Consider the following 21,821-nt stretch of genomic DNA (forward strand, 5'->3'; position numbering starts at 1 on the left):
GTCAGACACCTTCCAGGCTGACACATAAAAGGAGTCTCTTTTGGAAGATTAAAAAAAAATACGATAAAAACTTTTGGAAGCAAATTACTATAATCCAATAGAAACTGTAATTTATCTATTTATCAAGAAAACTGGGGGGAAAGAACTGACAGATTATACCCTCCAACCCCCCCAACTTCTTTTTTAAACTTCAAAGTTTCACAGCTTATGAGTCCACACAGCTCACCTACACTTTCACTCACAGCATGATTTCAAAATCCACCAAGTTCATGAGCACTTAACCAAATGAAGTATTTTATTAAAGGAAAGATATTTAACACATCAATCCCAGCAGACTGCAACTTGCCAGGAGCTCTGTTAATATCTGTCATCTTCTCTCTGCACTAATGGGGGGAGTGGGAAAAAAAAAAGCATTTGAAGCTCTCAAGGCCTGCCTACAAATAAAAGCTGTCCTACAAACACATTCTAAGGTTCTTGTGGTTTGTACAGCCTTAAAGATACCTGACTCTCAGACTTCTAATTCTTTAAAATTCAATTGTCAAGACAATCAAAAGTTTTCACAGCTTAATCCTGAGCTACTTATACTGCCTGGAGCACCAGGCCTAAGGGTTCATGTTTGCAGAAAAGTCTAATTTTAGCAGGAAAGATTTTAATTGTTTTAGAAGTGTCCTGACAAATTTTTAATTGCTACTCTCTATCATCAAAATCTTACCATGTTTCTTTTCTATTCTGATTAACACAGACAAATCATCCCAGATGACAAATAGCCAAAAGATATTAAAAAACAGCACATGGCCAAAAAAGGTAATTCTTCATCTGAAAAACCCAATGAAGTACAAATGGCAACAGTCCTGAAGGAATAACAGATGTCATACAAGCAACTCAGCATAATTACCAAGGAAACCACCTCTCCCTGCAGTACATTTGTGTTGAGGGATGATTATTATGCCACTTATAACACATTAAGACTTTTCCTGCTATATGTGTCAACACAACACCTAGAGACTGCTTTTACTTTAGAAGATAACATGTGCGGTGATAGGTCCTTAGAGCTTTTCAATAAGGAAAAGGAAAACTTCTTGAAAATGGAGGCAAAAGTGTTGGGTGGTTTTTTCCTCCATTTAAAATTCTGTAATTACTTTGAAATATACAAATGTAACACCACAAGATGCTTTGCCATTAATCTGGCACCAATCTGGTAACAAGTGAAGACCTTGCCTTGCACACAGGTTGTCCACCAGGTTCAGGCCTCTCACACAACCAGCAGGGCACAGGGATCTCTCCTGACTCACAGGGACTGCACACAAAACCTCCTGCCTGCTCCTCTCTCCATAAAGAGCCACATGAAAGCTCTGGAAAGTTTAAAAGTTTAACTCTGACAACTGCCATTCTAGCAGTGCTAAGCTAAGACATGCACCATATTCCAGGAGAGACACTGTGGAAGGTCATGTGGCACAACCTGGGCCAGAAAATCACAAGATGTTATTTTTTAGGAAAGAATTATTAAATAAATGAAAGCAACTGAGCCATCTGTTGCTGATTTTTTGCTCTGCCAGTTGTAAGGAGAAACACAATCATTATTCTTCAGAAATTTAAGCATAGTTTTAAATGCTGTCCAATGCTGTATGGATTTTAACACATACATCAAGATATTTACCAAGAGTTCTGTTGTTCTAATGCTGATGAATGATCAAAAAACCTTTCAGTATTTTATCATCTCTTTTAGCAAGAGGCAAAATTCCTGGTAAAGGTAAAGAACCACAGCTCCATCCTTACTTTAAGAAAAAGCATTTCTTTGTTGAACCATTACCTGACTGTAGAGATTTTGATGAACATATTATTAGCTCCTATAAAATGGACATTTTTGGATCTACATTGCTAATTCAGGACACAGAATGGCTTTTATTAATTCCACATTTTAACCTAGCTGCAAAGTGCAGGAAAAAAAAAAAAAAACACCCTATCATCAATGAAATCAAAATTACATGTTACACACAAAACCAGAGAGTTCTAACTAAGTTTCTATGGTGCTGAATATGTGAACACAGTTCTGCTTGGACATCTTGACCTCTTGCAAGGTAGGTAAACACCACTTTTTACACCATGCCCTGACCCATGGGAAAAGCCTGGGAAACATTTCTGCAATCATGGCACATTTAAAGTACACATGAGGCCCATTGTTCTCACGTGACAGAAAGGAGCCTTAGTAACCTCAAGATTTGTTCAGTGAGGGGCTGATGGCAACAAACACACATGATAACATCTGCAGGAGAAGTGGAGGCACTAAAGAAGGGAGGATTTCACTGAGTATGAGGTTGGGGATGTTATATATTAACCCCAATTACATTTTTAGCATGTGACACCCCTCTTTCTCAATTTGTTAGCATTAGTGAAGAGATGAGTGTCAAGCATTTCACCCCTTTCTATGGTTTGACACCAGACTTGGAGCAATCCTTGCTGTGACCTATTCAAGGCAGTCCACAAACAAGTTTTTAATAAGTAAAGGAGAACAACTTTGCATCAGGAAGCATTAAACACATCCTACATTTAGCACACTGATATTTAGTCAAGGGGTCACTACCTCCTGAGACTACACAAATTAAGTCAAAAACAGATGCTGTAGTTTTAAACAAAATCAGTTCATTTTAAAAATGTAGCTGCTAATGACTCAGAACCTTCAAGAAGCAAGCTAAGAAATTTTAATCAAGAAGTAATATATCCAGGTATCAGATTCAAGTAGGGGAAAAAGAAAACCAACATTTCCTTGCCCATACAAGAACCAAATACTTCAGGCTATATTACTGACTGTGTCTTCCCCCACACCACCTCTTCCCCCACAGAATCTTCACAGCCTACAGGGATTTTAAGATTAAAATGTGCACTCTTCCTCACAAGTATACTTGAAAGCTTATATTTATTTTCTGCACAATACAAACATGAAAAATTCAGTCATAAAACATTCCCAGCAACTTTCAGCTGATTTTTCTGTTAGTATCCTTTCTCAAATGGTTTCACAGTTGTTACCACGCTGTCAATGGAGCAAGAGTAGGAGGCCAAAACACTGAATTTAACAAACTTACCAGCCACACAGGATAAGTAACAAAATTCAGAAAATTCTGAAAATCCAGAAAAAATAAAGTTTTGTTGGGAAAAAAAAACCAAAATTTTTTCTTTGGGTACTGGCTAAAGACATGTAACAATAAGCATTAGAGTTATGCTTGCCAAGTTGGAAGTGAAAGACCAAAAATCCCTCAAGTAGAGCTCAAGAAAAAGATGTCTTTACTTAAGAGCCTGGGGAGGAGGCCACGTATCCAGGATCCAGTACACTCTCTGCAGTGACTCCTCTGCCAAAGAAAACCTATGCTCCCTTCTTCGGTGTCCCAGAGGAGCATCCAAACCACAATGTTACAGCATAGTTTGGGGTCCATACCCATTAAACATTCCTGTTGACACCACTGCACACAACTCAATGAAATAACCTAAGAACCAAGGACTCCTTGAAGATCTGAGTCCTTGGGAACAGAATAAAAAACAGTTCTTTCTCACTTTTTTCCCTGGGATCTATTTAATTATCCAATGCAAGATGGACTCCAGCAAGAACAATACAATGGGATTCATTTACTGCCTAGCAATTAAGGCACTGTTTCAAATACATGGATTGAAATAAATTGAACAAAGATGCTCTTCCACATTAGGCATCACTCCTATAAATTTAACAGAGAAATAATACATTTCTCTGTTAGCTGAAGTACTATTCCTTACAAATTTTTTATCAGAATACATACTAGAGTACAGAATACATCCCAATTTCTTAAAATGAGGAAAAGCTAGACAGAATTGCAGCCCAAATGCAAGCAGACACTAACTGGAATAAAATAATCCCAACCTACAGCTGTCAGATGCACACGACTACCCTGCAGCAGCTCGCCCTAAAAGGGAATGGATGGAGATCTGTGGACATCCAACCCAAACCTTCTGGGGAGAAGGGAAATGAGAAATGAAAGGATAATCACAGTAAAATGGTCACTGTCCCAGTGTTACCCCTTTCCCCCACAAGTTTGTTCTGTTGCTCCATTCACTAGCCCAGCTCTCACTAATTAGCTCTGAGATGATCCACTCCCTCCACCTACCAAGTTTCCCAGACTTTCCAATGCCACCTGCAACAACAACATGGGAGCTGTGGGATTTCTGACACTGTGAGCCTCCCTCTAATCATTTACTTTTGGATCAGAAAGAATCTTTCCTGCTAGACTGGCCTGATAGGAAGACAAATAGATGCTTTCCAACTTCTTTGTAGCTTGGCAGAGCACTAAGATAAGTAACATTAAGACTTGGAATTTGTGATTGTGTTTTGGCAGAATGAAACCCTGAAGACAGCTACCAAAAGCAAATGACATGTACAAGCACAAAGGTCACTTTTAATGTTCTAAAATAAATAAAGAAAACAAAAGTAAATCCCCTGAAGTCATGTCTATTACTAATGCCCTGAGAGGGTGAATAAGCCCAAGAAGAAAGGAACTTCTAGGAACTGGCCAAAGCACCAGAATGCTGGAAATTCCCATTAATAAGCTGGGAAACTCTTGAAAAAGGTATAAAAAAACCCAAAACACAGGGATGGGAGAAAGTCTTTGGTTTTCCCCCCTCCCCTCCTTTGTAAATAAAATTGTTGTCTGCCTCACAGATTTTCACTACAGATGTGTAAGCTCCTTCTTTGTCAGTACAGAATAAGTGACTCCTAATACAGAGTAACCCATAGCGTGAAGTAATTTTAATAATACCAAATAAGTAATACAGACTACAGGCCTAAATATCACATGGTTATCAGTATACAAAACCCACTGCTTTCAGAGAAGGAATAAAAAGTGGTGTCTGCCTAGTAAAGTTTCATTTAATAAATGAAAATCCATTAGAAAAACATTTATTGCCTTTCAATGATTAAGACAATTATATTAAACCTTTCAACTTTTAATATAAAATTCCCTGGAAATTTTCTTCTGTGAATTAAAATTACAATTATAGTAAATCTGTAAAGTATTTTTAAATTTTATTATAAAGCAACAAAAGTGCATAAATAGATTTAAAACAGAGACAAAGTTCTGCTTGTTCTAAACAGCCACTACTTGATGTCAATGGAGACTCAAATGAAGACCCTAACTAATGTGGAAATATTTAAATATTTAAATCTTAATAAGACAGTCCTCACGCATAACCAGACACTTTTATAAAATAAATTATATCCTCCAACTAAAACTAACAGCAAATCAATGTAATGTTTCTGACTATTTATTGAAATAAATCCAAACACTGAGATGGGAAGATGCTCACTTTGCCTCTTGAAGGCAGTGTGCCTCTCAGATATGCCAAACCCAGACATGCCAAATTCTTTGCCTGTTTCCATTGACTAAGAAATGGGTCTGGATCACAGCTACTTCAGGGATCTTGCATGTGTGAATAATTCCTTCCCAATGGATGGCAAATTTTCCATGAAACACTTCAGTTTTAAATTAAATTGTTACATGAATTTTACTATAAACTGATAAGTAAAATAATAAAAAAAAATACATCTCTGGATTTTTGATACACAGCTATCATTTACTACAAACAGAAGGGTCTATAGAGGGTATTAAGAATGCTCCATCCAAACTAAATTTAAAAGCTACTTATTTCTGCTTAAAAATAAGTGTCTTAGGAAGAATATTTTAGAAGCCAGTGCTTCAGTTTACATCAGTGATAAAATAAGAGATTCAAGCTTAGCACTGGTAGCTGTACCATTTGTACACTTTACAAGTAGTAGAAGTATTTAACATGTTTGAACATGTTTAAACATTTTTGCTTGTGCAGAACTCTGTAGGCTATCCTAAAACCAAATAAAATCTGCAAAAAAACCCCTCAATTTATCCCCTAAGAGAGCAGCAGAGGAAAATATTCTCCTCTTATTCCATTTGCAGGCTTCCAGCTACGTGTTAAGGCTGTTAGCAGAAGCTGTGGAAATTCTACAAAGCACAAACTTGCTACATACAGCACAAACGTGCAAGTTCAGGGCAATGTAGGCGTGGGGAAAGCACAAAAGTTCAGAGATGCAGCCCATTCCTGCCTGGGGTGAGGTGGAACAACTAATGCTCCAGTGCTAGCTTCCAAAACTGAGTTGTTTTACAGATGCCTCTATCTACTCATAATGTGTCACCTAGTGGAGTTTCTCAAAGCATGCTAGAGAAGTCAGTCAAAAAAACACATTTCAAAATAACCCCATTTTCTTTGTGCAGTATTTTTATCCCAATACTACCAACAACACCAGGTTCATCTTACTGTTAGTGATACTGGGATAAAAATACATCATCAGTTCAACTATCAATTTCCACAGCTCAAATATATTAAAACACTGCCAGAACACAAACTAACCTGACACATTTTGATTTCCTATCTACATTACAGGATTGGTCACAAAAAGTAATTATAATCTCAACCCCATTCACAGCTGCAGAAAGGCTGAACCCCTGCCCACATAACGAAGCCAGTGAGGCAGCCAGTGCAGAAAAGCTGCACCAAATAAACTTTACCATCTTTTTATCTCCTGGTAGCCTACTTTTTGTACCTTCCATGAGGCCTCTTTAAACGAAGTACCATCTAATTTATGGAAGCAACCAACTGACATTTAACTACTTCAATGAAACTGAGCACAGATCACATCTCATCACATCTTGATCCAATGTGTGCAACAACCAACATTCCCTTATTTCCCCCTCAGCTGTCCCCAGATACAGAACTGTTACTTATATTCAACAAACCACAGATCTCCTATCCTAATATAAAAAAGGCAGATTTTTGCCTATACTGACTTAAGCAAGAAATCTTATAAAAACCTGATAAAATATTTTATATATCTACAAAACCAAATTCACATTAAGCCATTATTCCTCACCTAGCAAGTTTCTCTCTCCTGGCCACTGCTGCTTGAATTTCTTTTTATCTCACTCTCAGTGAAACAGCCTTAAGCTGACAAATACATGGTTGTTATTTACCTGTCCTGCACAGCCTTCAATACTAAATGTCTAAATACAGACATTTAGGCCAAGAAAAAAAAAGAATGTGTTTTGAAGTCAAGATTTTGAAATACAAAAAAATAACACAACCAGGATTCCCAACCTCTTTTGACTTACCTGTAGTAATTTTCATACTCTTACAGCCATTGTGAAAGGACAGCAGACATCACTTTTAGGAAGGTATTTTCATTTTTACACTAATCTACAGTAGAGTTACAGATTCCACTCACAGATTCACAAAAGCAGGCCAAACACTCACCAAACTCTAATTTGCTAATATATATATACCTGTAAGGTAAGAATATTTTTTTTTCTCTGCAGAAGTGCAGGCAAAGGACTTGGTAAAGCTATAATTGTACAATGCTTTCAGAGTTCAGTGTGACACTTGTCAATGTTACATGCTAACAAGTTATAAACCTTCTCATCTTCCCTTCCCAGCTGTTCTATAAACTCTTCTCATTGTTAGTATTAGATGGGGTTACCCTCTACATGACAAATTACAAACACATTCTACATTTAGCCATGCAGAAGCTGTTTCTGAGACTTCGGTGGAAGCAGCAACCACACAAAGGTTCAGGAGAGGCACCATCCTTAATGCAAGATTTACAGTTAAATACAGTCCTAAACTCTGCATCTTACATCCTACAGATTGTTATGGGTTTGTACAACTGTCAGCTAAGTGTACTTTGATTTTAATTAGAAGAAGTAAAAACTATAATCAAGCTACTTGCCAAATCAAAATTCCAGAATCATCAGGATCTGCTTCCAAACAACAACAAACTCTAATAAATTTTAGGTGGTGTGATTTTAAAGGACTCCAGTTTAAAAACTGGACTTCATATCTGAACTTAAAATGTTAACTTATGTCAAAAATACAAACCCAAACAGCTGCTTTTGATGTGGCTGATTAAACAACTTTTGTCTCTGGCATTACTAATGGAATGAGTAAATGGGTTGTAATGTAATGTACAATATTTCAGTTGCATACCAGTAAACATTTCATTGAGATCAGAGCACTAAAGTCTCACTTCATGCTAAATGATTTTATAGACAAATAAATATGAGCTTAAACACCAAATAAACATCCACTGTCATCAGGGCACCTCAAGACTATTTGGTGAGCCATACATACAGTGGCCTGTGTATACTGCAGTCAAGGGTAGAAGTAAGCATACAGCACAGTCAAATGCTGTTTGCAAACAATGTTCAAGTTTCTTGAGATCTCAAAATCCATTTTACAGAAAAATCACAGCAAATTTTAAAAACTAATCTTAATTAGAGATAATTTCATATTGGAAAGAACTTCCAAGCCACTTATTTTCTAGTGTTTTGCAATACAGGAACAACTTCTTTCCATGGAAATCTGCTTGAGATAAGTGAAAAAGGTTCTAAATATAAATATTCAAAGCTAACTTTGAACATACTTCCTACATTGTCATCACACACTGTAAAATGTCTTTTACAGTAGTCTACACCTATAGATGTACCAGAGTTCTACTGGTACAAACAGCAAAGCTGGGAGTACAGATTTTCTGTAAGGAAAAATACAGAAATTAGAATTTTCGTACACACCAAGAAATAAAAAAGCAGCATGTCCACTTTTCACTGTATTTATTTGTGTTTAGTTACTTGGAATTTGCACATACAATGCACTGCAACACAATACATCAGAAACTTAAGCTCAGTTCAGCCCTATTTCATAGTGCAATGACTAGAAAAAGTAATTGCTATTAATAAAGTGGATCAAATAAAATACTGGGGAGATGGAAGACATACACAAGCTAACAACAGAGTACAGCAAAAAAAGCAGTTTAAAAATTGTTAATAATAATACTTTTGCAAAGCTTCAACTGTCACCCTCTCCCCAGATAAGTAATTTTACTTACAAAACATATTTTTAAAAGAGAAAAAGGGAAGAAATTTGCCTCTAAAAGCAGAAACCCCTGCATTTCACTATTTTGTGAGGAACCTGCACCCCCATGTTTTACTTGCACGGGTTAAGCTGCAGCTGCTGACACAGGCAGGGCTTTGCAGCCACAACAGCCAAATCTTTATACAGTAGCAAGCACAGCACAATAAATGTTCTCAGCACTGGTCCAGCTCACCTGCCTTCAGCATATCAACAAACTGCTACATTTTTAAGTGGTGTTTTTATTAAAATAAACTGAGAATTTGGGAAGAGCCATCAAGAAAAAGGCAAGCAGATGGAGAGGCTAGCTGACACATAACAATAGCTGGTGAAATATTACTCTTATTTTCTGTAATAAACACCAAGATCAAAACATTACGCAAGTTAAATTTCCTTGAAAGGTTCCCAGCAGGAGTTTTCCTTTTTGTTTGTGCAGTACACGATTTCCTCTCACCCACAAAAAACATACCAAGAATGTGCATGTGCCACTAACACTAAGCAGCACTTCCTTAATCACTCATTTCCAACAATTTATGGATGATCAGTGGCAAAAACGAGCAAAAATAATGAAAGCATGCAATGAAAGCTCATTGAGACAAACCGGCTTGGACTTCCTACTCATTTCTGTGTCTCTTTAAGATGGGGGTCTGATACAAATTAGCCACTGGGAAAAAAGTCATCTGGTCATAAAATACAGTACAGGGTCACTTTTATGTAAGTTTGCCAAAAGGGACATAAACCAGGACAATTTCAAACTGTGACACAGGATAGAAGTATATTAAAAAAATCTTTGTTCCTCCTCCATTGTGCTGTCATGTTGCTCAGCTTTATAGATGTTCTGAGCACCAGCTCTGGCCTCTTCGCTTCCACCTGGCCCACCTAATTAATTAAGCAAGGAAGTTACCTCAAATTTTTGTACTATTTGTTTTTATTATCATGCACTTCTTTTGATGTTCCAGGAGTTAACCTCTTAATCCACAGACTCTGTGTGTTGTGTTCTGAACATTTTGGGATGTCTGGATAATTTGGATAATTGGTCAGGATGTTGCTGTCGCTCATGTTAAACTTTATGCTATGACTACAAGTTCAAAGATCAGTATTAAGGTAATATACTTCATACAGCCTTTTTAAAACTACACTTGTGATTATGCAATACCTAGTTTTTCCAGTTTCTCACAGTAGTAAATTGCACTATTTGTATTTTTTTAAAGGAAATTACTCCAAAACATCCTTCTCTTTGTCAACTTCAAATAAACACAAATTTCCATTGAAGTTACATCAAGAGAAAGGTCATATTTTAAAGGTCAAGAAAAGGTATGGCAATTATCTCCTCAAAAATGTTTGCCTCCTTCACACAGCAGCACACATGTAATTTTCTGTGCAGTCTGTTACCCCACATGGAAACATCAGCACTGTGACCTACTCTAATGCAAATTGCACAATTTTTCTTTTTTGGAGGGAATGATAAAGAATGAGGTTAATTCTGACATTAAGAAACACTGCTGACAACTTTGTTTCATAACTACAATCTGAGCACATCCATGACAAAGAACTAAAAGATTACCTAAACAAGAAACATAACTTTACGCGCAGCCTCTACAAAAGAAGACAAGAAGAACAGAGAAAGATGTAAAAGAGTTTTTAATACTGATGCAAGAGATTTAAGTGATTTCAGGTACACCAACAGCTCAGTTAACAGCACTGGCTAAGCTGCAATGTATTATGATTCAAAGTCTTGAAAAATCCAATCCATGTGTGCACACAAAAATGTGTGTTCATACATACACACATGGCAGATGCATAGAGACATACATATCTATACACATGTATATTATACAGCTGCAGTACTGGCTGGATTGTTATTATTATTATTATTGTCCTGACATCAGAATTGTTGAAATGCCATTCAATGGAAATGAACAAGAGCAAAGAGCAGCATTTAAGCTCTTCAGAAGGGCATGGCCAGCCCCCTCAGGCCCCAAATGCCCTTTCTGAATTCACAGAGTGGATTTCATGAACAACTAGCAGAGAATCAGCCTGAGCTCCAGTGCAGCACTGCACCCATCCATGGCCATCACTCATTTCCCCATTTCTCTCTTCTGCACACTACACAAGGCCTTGGTTGTTTTAAACTGCTGCCCTGGGGAAGCCAAGTGAGCCTCTAAAAGAGGCCATGAGCCATTTAGAAAATATACCAGCAGCCAGGGAAAACGGCAAAATGGCCATGGGAAATTGGAAGATGGTTAATCAAGCCCATCCTGATTCAGAACAGTTAAGGGAGCAATGCTACCACTCAGGAACATGGAATGAAAAGTTATACAAAGCTCACAACAGTAATTTATGAGCTATCTGAAATATCAGAGCTTGCAAAAAAAAAAAAAATCACATTACAGTCAATACACAAAATCAACTTTCATAGCACTGTCTGTGATAAACAAACAGATGGCTAAAACCTTCAGGAGTCAGACCCACATGTGACAATGACTAAAATTACTGTTGCTATTTAATCTGAGCAAAGACATCCATTAAAAAATGAAAAAATCTTTTCAATTTCAAGAATGAACCGCTTTCAATTGTGCACTTTCAAAACTTTTATGGAAGTCCAACAAGTAATTGTCATATTAAAACCTTCAAATAGACATCTTCAGTGCACATACCTATATCCCAAGTGACCTATTTAACCATCATGATGAAGGCAATTCAATGAAAAAATGACCTGCATAAAAGCTTCCACTGGAACAGTCTTTTTATCCAAACTTTTATCTGAGCTGGGTATCTAGAACCAACTGCTTTCCCAACTCCCAGCTGAAAGATTAAAGATCCATGCCAAACCTCTTTACTGAATGTCTTCACATTTACAGTAGATCATTCTTCTCTTAAATGCTGTAAGTTCTGCCAAATGTATGAAATGTTCTTTTAAATTGAGATCACTACAATCTGATTTTTCCAGTGAACAGTAACAGCATTTGAACAATGTTTTATCTCTCTGGTCCATTACTTTGATGTGGTAAATGACAAAATATGCCTTTTTTTTTAAAATGTACACAAAATAATTTGTTCAAATACCAAAATTCTACAAAGTAATCATGGTCTCAAAATCTTCTTGGAAAAGAAGTAAGAAACATGACAAAAATCTAGTGAAAGTAAAACTTGATGGGAAATACCTTTCCTTTGCAGATGCTGGAACTGAAAACCTTACATGTAATCATGAGTTTGATTAATTATGAATTTTCCCAGATTCTAGTCACTCAATTATGTGATATAATTCTTTAAAACATATCTAGAAATTATTACAAGTAGAACCCTCTACCTATATCAGCATCTGAAAAGAACAGCAGATTTAATTTTAACTATCACCTTAATCCAGAAGTGCCATCTGCCACTTACTTTCCAAGAAAAGCAACCAAAGACAAGGTATGTTCATATTACAACATCCAACAATGCCTGAATCTTGACCAGCAGCTTCAAGGCTCACTCCAAAGTGGCAAAACAATTCCATCCATTTTGGATAATTTTAAACAGAGCAGTGAAACAGAACAGACATTGCATAAAGGCCTGGAGTATTTGTAGCAGGAATCACACTTGGCTTCTGGGATGTTCCAAAAACATCCAGAATTCAAAAGTAAAAACAAAAAAATAATACAAAACACAATTTCCTCCCCTTCAATAGCTGGGTTTTGATACTAAAATCTCATCTCATCTGCCCCCATAAAGAAGCAAACTTCAAAGCACAAAAAAATCATCTTTTCCCTGGCATCTGCAGAAGATTATGGTTCTATCTAACCCATCTTATCTCACAAATGCTCTCAAGCATAAATGTGCAGTGGGGATCTGATTGATCTTGAATGGGATTTATTGATAGCCACTACTTAAGAAACACATCAACTACTAAAAGTTTCATATAAAGTGCAAATTTTATGTAGCTGGGATACACAAAGCATCTGCTGGAGCCAACAGAGCTCTACCAGCAGCAGGACCTTACCCAGTATGCTAATGGAGAGAATCCTTGGTTTTGTTGGATGGCAGGAAACATAGACCCCTATGCCAGTTAGAAATCAGTTAATATATTTTTAAGAAAAGATAAATATTAGCTGTGGCTAGATACTTAAGTGTCAAAAGGAAAATGGAGTGGCCTCCATAAGAAAACTGGAAAGACAGAGTGGTTAAAACCTCTCAGCTGTAGATACCTGAAGTGAATGAAGAACAGAAAGTGTTTTCCAGCCAAGATGGATGAGTTAAACACAGGACCCCATCACCCAACTCCTTGGAAGCTGAATGCATTAGTCTGGTCACCCAAACTCACAAGTGAAGTGATCTGGCTACTTCCGCAGTTTGGGCAATGCACAGCAATGCTGCAGCAGCTCAGCCCAGGTGACAGCAGACAACATTTACACACCACCTGGGCCAGCCCTACAGGTGTTTTCTAACACTTTTCTACTGGTGGCTGTAACCCACCAGTACCTTCTGCTGTGGAATAAAGTCTCTGTTTATCCACATTATTCTCTCTGAATTAAAATATTCCTTCACGCAGTAGTTCCTAAGTTGTTTTTTGTTTGTTTTGCTGTCCTCTGTTTTTTCTCAAGTGAGCTCAAAAATCCCAACTTGAAAGCAGCATTTCAGTTGAGTTTTCCCTAATCCCACCAAGAACCAAAATACCTTCACTGCCTTCATGCCAGTTCCTGTCACTGCAACCAGGAATAACGTTTTCCTTCCAAACACAATTACCCCCTTGTGCCTTTACATTCCATGCCATGCTTCAGTGACTCCTAGCCTTCTGCATCCATCTTTAATTCATTTTATTCTGCAGATTTCAAGATCACTTTCCAAGTCCCTTTGCTTTCTGACAATTGTCATCCAAAGGGAGCAGAATTCCCTCAAGTGTAGTATCATTAAAAACAAAAGTGTAATCATGTGGATGATAAAGATTAATGGAAAAGTGCTACAACTGGTCCCCAGACAGTCATTCCAGTTTAATCGATTGGATATTTATGATTTGAAATTAATTTTGATGTGTCTCCCATTATAGTAATTTTTCACTGTATTTCTTTAGTTCACATATTATTACAATCATTATGATCTTATTGTTGAAAAATGGCTTTGCAAAGTTCCCTGCTTCAATGAAATACTCAGCACTCTCAACCTGAATATATTCAACTGAGTTGAATATTTTAAGACATTTTTTAACATATCACTTTTAATATTGACCATATTTGAACCTTTTTTGGGATGTCTGTAACCTTTAAAATTCACAAATCAAGCTTGCATTCTCAGGGTCATCTGTTTTTTAACCACCCTCCCCATTAGCAATAAACCTGTCCTTTTCCTTATTATTTTATTTCTAGTGCATTTCTTGAACTTTCTCTCCTCTTAATATCAACAGAATCATCTTCCAAAAAATAAAACCTTGATTGAATCATTTAATTTAAAAAAGAAAAAAAGTAATTTTCTTTATTTCAGCACACATGGCTTTTAAGGAGTCCTTCTTCCCCCTGCATACCTGGCCTGTGCCAAAATGTGCAGTTGTATTTAACCTTCACATAAGCACACACATGCCAGCCCCCAATTCTCCCCAATCTGTAATTTCAGTTTCATCAGAAACAAGCGCTGAAAATTAAGTGTACACTGCGATTACTCTGTATTTAATAGTGTTTTCCTACCTTTTTTAAGCCAGCAAATCCTTCTGATTCCAGGAAGAAAAATGCAAAGGGCATCAACACAAATAAACATAGATTTGAAAAAAGAGAGGCAAGATTCCACAAACCTGTAACAGACAAGAAGTTTACAATGTAAAGTTTCAAAGTTAAATATATCACATTTTCCTCCCTTACATATAACAATGTAATACATGTACAAGTGCCAGGGGTTATGGATATAGATATTTACAGGTCACTGCTGAAAAATATCCATTTCTCTGCATAATGATCTTCCAACAAAACCTGGACACAACTTACCTTTCAATAACAATGTCTGAAACCTTGGGAGATAAGCTGCAAGCTCAGGTGTACCACTTCAACAGGCTCACTGAAAGATCTTTAGAGAACCACTAAAAGTTCTCTAAAGTTCTGCAGAAGTTCTCAGGTCAAAAGTACTTTACTGCTCTCAGTGAACCTCAGAAAATCCACCTCTGTATACTCCCTTTCTCCCACATTTTTCCAAGCAAACCATGGATTTCAGCATGAGCAATACACAAATGCCATCATCACCTCCAAATCAGAAGACGACATCATGGTAACAGCAGCCTTCCACAATGGTATGACTGACTCAGTAGGCAAAAGAAGAGCAGCTGATCTTTTTATCTCAATTTGATAAGGCTTTCAACATCACCTCCCATGAACCCCCTCATAGCTTAATTAATGAGGTATGGGCAAGGTAAGTGGACTCTGAGGTGGAGTGAACAGTGGCTGAGCTTCTGGGCTCCCAGGGCTGTGTCAGAGTGGAATGGACACCCTAGGGAGCTGCTGGTGGGTTAAACACCTTCATCAGGGACCTGGGTGATGGCACATCCCCAGCAAACCTGCTCCAGAGACAAAATGGGGAACAGCAGTGTCCTGCAGCTCTGATGAACCTCAACAAGTGGGACAAATGGACAGGGAGCAGAGAAGAGAGGACTTAGGGAGATTTTATCCATGTACATAAATATCTGATGAGGGAGGAAGAAAGGAAAGCAGAGTCAGATCTTCACAGTGGTATCCACTGAACTGAGGAGAGGCAATGAGCATGAATTGAAAAACTGGCAAATCTACTTACTCATAAAAGAAAAGAAAAAACCGAACAAACTAAAAATCCCAAATATTTTCCACTGCCACTGTACTTAAGCAATGTAACAGACTGCCCACAGGTTTTGTAATCTCCATCCTTCAACATACTCAAAGCTAAAAGTGGAGTGCCTTGAGCAGCTTCTCTGACTGACCCTGCCTGGAGCAGGTTATTTCCAGAGGTCTTTCCAGCCTCAACCATTCTGTGATCTGTGTGAAAAATCAACAACTGACTACAGCAAGGACACCCGTAAGACACATGTGACATCTGCAGGAAGAGAAAGGGTTTAGAAAACAAGCTGAAGTGATAACTAATCTCTGTTAGGGTATCTGCTCCATTAAGATTTTCTAAGCTGAACACTTTCTGAACAGCCAGTTTCTGGTGCCTAAACATGAATCCATCCTCAATCATCCTATCAGAAGTTGAGCAGGATGCAGAGTTTATTCTTTATAAAAGCAGAAGTTTATCTGTAATTTAGTAGCTAACAGGTCTAACTACTGTCACATGTTCTGCATCCTAAATTATAAAAAAAAGTCTGTAGAGAAAAGCAGATCTCCTTCCCCAAACCCACACACACTTCCATAATTCTGCAGGGCTGCATTGTATATACCCTGAATATCACTCAAAAAAGAATATTCCCCCATGATATATAAATTTTAACTAACAGCCTTGTTTGTTTACTTCTTCCCATGTACACGCTTGTTCCTTTTCCTCTTTGAAACTAGCCATTTTGTAAAGAATAGGGAAAGGAAAAGGCATTTACTGGATGTCCAGGGTATTAATTATCAAGAGAAATCTCTTAATTAGATCCAAGTGTAAAAAACTTAGCAGTGATTTTTGCCTATACCCTCTCAAAAAAATGCTTCTACCATATACTTCCTTTTTACTTAAATTACAGCATTTAAATTTGAAGAAGAAATAAAAGGTAAAGGGGAACAGGGGGCCAAGTGAACTTCACCAATTGACAGCAGCGGGACACCAGCGACCAAACTCAGCCAAACAGGCTACAGAAAACCAAACAAGAAAATTCCAAAAGATGCGTGAAATATAACACTCATTTGCTAAAGAAAACAGAGTACCTAAAGGTGGCTAAACTCCAGTTAACAAAGAGGGGGATTTTTCCTTTTCAATTTGCTTTGCCAGGAAGCTCCTGTTACCATTCGAGAAACATTCAGGCATGGCAACATCAGCAGGAATGTCATTAACAGCCCTTACAAGGGGACATTAACTCCAGCAGTCTGCACTTTTTTTTTCTTTCCCCCCTAAAAAAGACACCAGAGGAAGAGCAGAAATACAACTTGATGGGGGTAGGAGTCTTATTTCAGCAGTTTTCTCTCACTGAAGATAGAGTGCATTCTGTTACCTAATGCAAAGCTGAATACCTGCTTGTCCTAATTTCAGCAGCTCTATTACATGAGTATCTTACAACAGAAAACAGTGATTAGGAACTGCAGAGAACATTAAGCATTTGACAGGAGAGGAGACTGGTGCACATCCAGGGTAATTCTTAAAAAGTTAAAATCCAGAAATTTACACATTAGTAGTATATAGGAAATAATTTACAGAATATTAAACTACAGAGCTACAATATGCACATAAAGTTAGGAAAGAAGAGCAGTGCTGTTCTGCTGCTGACAGACATGTGCACCTTCCTCAAAGTAAGGATCTTCTCTATTTCTTATTGAATTTGATAGTTCAGAAATCAAATTAAAATAAACACAGAAAAATAATTATTTTCTACTATACAGACTGCATCATAAAATTGCATAAGACACTTGACATCAACATATAAAAAAGCTTTAAGCAATCAATCAATTTTTTTCATTTGCATTTGTAGTGACCTAAGACTGTCCCTTATGAAACAAGTTCATAAAACATAAAAATTAACAATTTCTCAGTCTTTGGCAAACAGATTAGACCCTAAGCAACTTTCCATTTTTCTTATTCATGGCAGTTTCATTACGTTTTACCCCCACCTGGTGGCTGTACCCAAAAGCAGCACAAGGGAACACCGCTGTCAGAACCAGTCGTGGATTAGTTCAGCATGTGTTAATTAGCTGAGTGTGTTTATACTGGATCCAGGTTTGGCCTTTCTGCCTAGCTTCAAAAGTTTCAGGCATGTATTTTCTGCTGGTTTATTTGCCAGATGGAATGTAACAATCTACAGGATTAAACTCTCAGTGTCAGCTCCAAGTACATCAGACGATAGGTGTAAATCATGAATCTAGAAAAATAAAATGTTTTGAAGCAACACAAGTGCTCCGATTTGACCAGATTTTCACGGCGGTACACAAACGCTAGGTGAAGGCGGTGTAGCAGAGTTTGAGGGCGCTGTGCGCGTTTCCGAGCTCAGGTGCCGCTGCCGGGTCCCTCAGAGCCGCGCAGGTTTCTCACCGGAGCCCCGAGCGCGGCGATCCCGGCGACGGCCACGAGGGGGAGCCCGAGCCCGGCAAACGGCCCCGAGCCGAGCCCGCCCAAAGCTCATTGAGCGCCATCGCAACGCACGCCTGGAAACGCCAAAATCCTCGACTTCCCTCCCTGTTAGCCACTGCTGACAAGTGGCAGAATTTCTATTTGGTAGAACTTCTATTTTACCAAATAGAAATTATACGTGTGTCCATGAAGCGTTATTTTCAAACATCAGCACACTAAAAGATGGTCACTGGCAAATTCAAGGGCTTTCCTATTCCAGATATCTCACTGACCCAAATTTTCTGTAGCAACAAGTGACAGTAGCAATTTCTGAAATGGTTATTATATAATTTTCAGTCTCTGATGCATTTTATTGCCCTTTTCCCAGAGATGATTCAGATACAGAAGGATTATCTTCCAATAGTTTTTTTTTTTCTCATGTTTAGGAATAAAGAATATAAATGTCTGAGCAGCTAAATCCATGTAAAAAAATGTATTTAGTTTTTCCTCCCATGTAGGAGACATACCAAATTAGCAATTCTCCATGCCATGTCACAAAACACATCATAAAATAACTCAACTAGAAAAAGCCTGGGAAGTCACCTAGCCTGACCTGCCCTTAAAAAGCCAAACTGCAGCTGCCATCAGGCTGCTCAGGGCTTTGGCCACCTGACTTTTGGAAAACTTACAGCATCTTCCAGTGCTTTTTTTCACTGTTCAACCATCCCTGCTGTGAAGAATTATTCCATTATGTCCTACAATCACTTCTCACCTCTCATTTCACAAAAAAACCAAACAAAACAAAAATCCAAACTAAAAAAGAAAAGATCCTTGCAAGTCAGGGATCTGGAAATTCATGAATTTGCTATGTGTGAATTTTATTAGACATTTTGCAAAAAGCATGCACTTTTCAGAGAAAAATCCTCCAAAGCCAAATTGCTGTCTCTTTACACAACTAAAGAGAACTCCACAAGTTAACTGTGAATTATTTGTACCAGTTTAAATATTTTCATACAGTGAACATACTTTCTGCAGAAATACCTAGAAAAGAATGTCCTGTTTTCCCCAGTTATTTTATTGCACATCTTTATCACAATACATATATTACACAATTTTCCTTGTTTGCACATAAATCACCAACAGCTGAATTTAACTATCTCCTCTGAGCTGCCCACAGCTAGCAAGTTTCTTAAAACATGTTTTTATTTTGAGAGTAAATGTATAGATATCACCATAAAGAGAAATGCATAATCTTGCATTAACATAAAGAAGTGTGAACAGCATGTTTAAAGTTAGCTTCTAGTAGCTCTTATTTACATTAATATTCAAAGCAGTGAATTTAGTTTAATTCCATCAAGCCTGCATAATTCTTTAAAAAAGAACAGAACAGTTAAGACAGACTTTTGTGATATATCACACAGCAGCAAAACCAACTAGCCAACAGCACATTAACAATTAGCATATTAAATGAAAATGAGTTATCAGTTTTAAAATAAGAACATATCTGTGCACATATAATGAAGACATTTTAATTGAATTATGCTGAGTACTAACCATGAATTAGTGAGCCATTTAACCACTGAATATAGTAGTTTTGTGGAAAAGAAAGCAGGATCTCATTGCTGATTATTGAGAAAGGTAGAAGCAGGACTGCACCAGCTGAAACTGCTAGAGTGAAGGTGCTCAAGAACAGCCTGAAATTTAAAGAAATGTACCACTGTTATCACCAACAAGCTCTGAACAGCAGGAAAAAAGTAATTAAACTACCTGGTAATCAGTGTCTAAAGGCAATACATTCTTATATTGTAAATGGGCAGGAGAAACTGGGATTTCCAAAACATTTGACTTTCAAAAAGAAAATTTAAAATAGTTTACAGAACACAATATAAATAACTTGTTTTTACCAACTACCCTAATTACTCTCTTAGCACATGCATACACTCAATTCCATTGTAATACAAAGGTTAAACTATTGGAGTTCGTTAAATATCTTTTCACAAGTCTCCTCTGTCAGTTTTAATTTCCCACACAGACACATACACAAAAAAATACTCAGTTTCTACATTCTTAGCACAATTTTTAAAAGCAGAGCAACGCTGTAACAACTAAAAAGAGTGAGTACTATTACACATAAATATTTGAACACCAAACTAAAAAAAGTTGTATTTTCACAAAGGAGTTATTCAATTTTTCATCTCACAGATGTAAAGTCAACATACAGAAATTGTCAGAAATGTTGCAAATATTTAAGCTTATTCTTTTTAGGTCCCAAATACAGCTTACACCAAATGCCATCTTGTGGCATTAAAAAGAACTGTGTCCTTAAAATAAATAAGATCAACAAAACTTTCTTACAGAACTAATCTAATGGTATAATAAAACTATAAATAATTCTCCATACAAAATTGCATAACAAAATAAATAGAAAATTCCTACAACAGTAGCATCAGTAAGCTTACTTTTCCTTAATAGTCTACAAATCCATTTTTCATTCATACAGTACCTAGAAAGTATGAGGAAGTAATTTTAACTTTAAAAATATTCTTATGTTATTGTTTTTGTTGGCTTCTGAGATTTTTTCTTTTATTTAAGGATGTTTAAGTATTCTAAACCAGAACTGGGAAACCTAACAAACTTCAGCAAAGTGCTCCAGCCCTTTGCCTTTGTTTTCCCATCCCTCCATACCTCAAGTCCTGACAATTGTGCCACATGAAGAAAAATCTATTTACATATGTTTGAGAGTTATTGCTTTTAGGAAAACAACATGCACATTTAAAGAAGCTTAGGCTGAAAGAAAAAAAGAACATTTTCTATTTACAACAACACTTTTCTCCAAGCTCTCCAAGCCCATCCTTCCAGGGGGATGCCAGCAGCACCAGGGAAGCCAAGAACACTGGAACACAGGAGGAGCCAATTCACACAGCTCAGCCAACTGAGAGGGCAGCAACAGCCAGAGCAGCTCTGCACAGCCTGAGGCATTCTCAAATAGGAGATATTCATATCTCACTTCACACAGCAAGAGGATAAGGAGAGAGCTGCTGGCAGACCAGTAGGGCTGGGAAGTGCTGGTCTGCCACTTGTAACCTTTCTGCAGCGTTTTTACACTGATCAAAGATACCTTCTCCAGAGAGAGCTAACTTGCTTCACACCATCCACTGCCTCCCTCCCATCGACTGCTGTGGCCACTTACAGCACCTCCCATCCAAACACCCACGTTTGGAGACCTAAATGCAGGCCTGGCACTCAATTCCATCTCTTGCACCAGGTCCTCATGCAATGTTCTGGCCAACTTCATACCTGCCAGCAGAACTACAGGTGAAAAAAGGCCTAGACCAAACTTTCACAACACTTTTCATAACTCAAGGTGCCACTATGCCAAATCTTTTTCCCTGAACCTCTAGCAATCTATTTAAGATATTTCAAAGAGATTCTTATTTATTTGGAGACACAGAAGATTCCTATCATAACACATTCAGGAAAAGCAGTTGTGCCAAGAAGAGCTGTACATACGATATTCTGTTCACAATGGCATCTTCATCCTCTTGCTCATCTGAAAATTAAATGACATCAGGTTATATTCAATACTCACTTGTCTTAAGGTTAAAATGTATATAGATAGGAACAATTTTAATTTACAATTCAAATTCAATTCAAATTGTATCAGATGTACTGATACAATTCATGAGCATCAGTATTTTAAGAAG

General features: G+C 37.4%; 1 protein-coding gene across 6 annotated transcripts in view; it reads right to left on the reverse strand.

The window, feature by feature from the left end:
- LMBR1 (limb development membrane protein 1) overlaps positions 1-21,821 on the reverse strand; it is a 64,683-nt gene that overhangs the window by 24,366 nt on the left and 18,496 nt on the right. For 3 of the 6 annotated variants that reach the window (XM_059471725.1, XM_059471756.1, XM_059471748.1), the window contains exons 3-5: positions 21,628-21,667; positions 19,672-19,811; positions 14,607-14,710 (exon numbers count right to left, since the gene is read on the reverse strand). In XM_059471725.1, the coding sequence (XP_059327708.1) occupies positions 14,607-14,710; positions 19,672-19,811; positions 21,628-21,667 (284 nt within the window). Of the gene's footprint in view, positions 1-14,606; positions 14,711-19,671; positions 21,271-21,627; positions 21,668-21,821 lie in introns of those variants that run through there. The other 3 variants (XM_059471733.1, XM_059471740.1, XM_059471765.1) reach the window with 2 other exon arrangements.

This window comes from Ammospiza nelsoni, chromosome 1 (genome assembly GCF_027579445.1).
Source record: "Ammospiza nelsoni isolate bAmmNel1 chromosome 1, bAmmNel1.pri, whole genome shotgun sequence".
NCBI lineage: Eukaryota > Metazoa > Chordata > Aves > Passeriformes > Passerellidae > Ammospiza > Ammospiza nelsoni.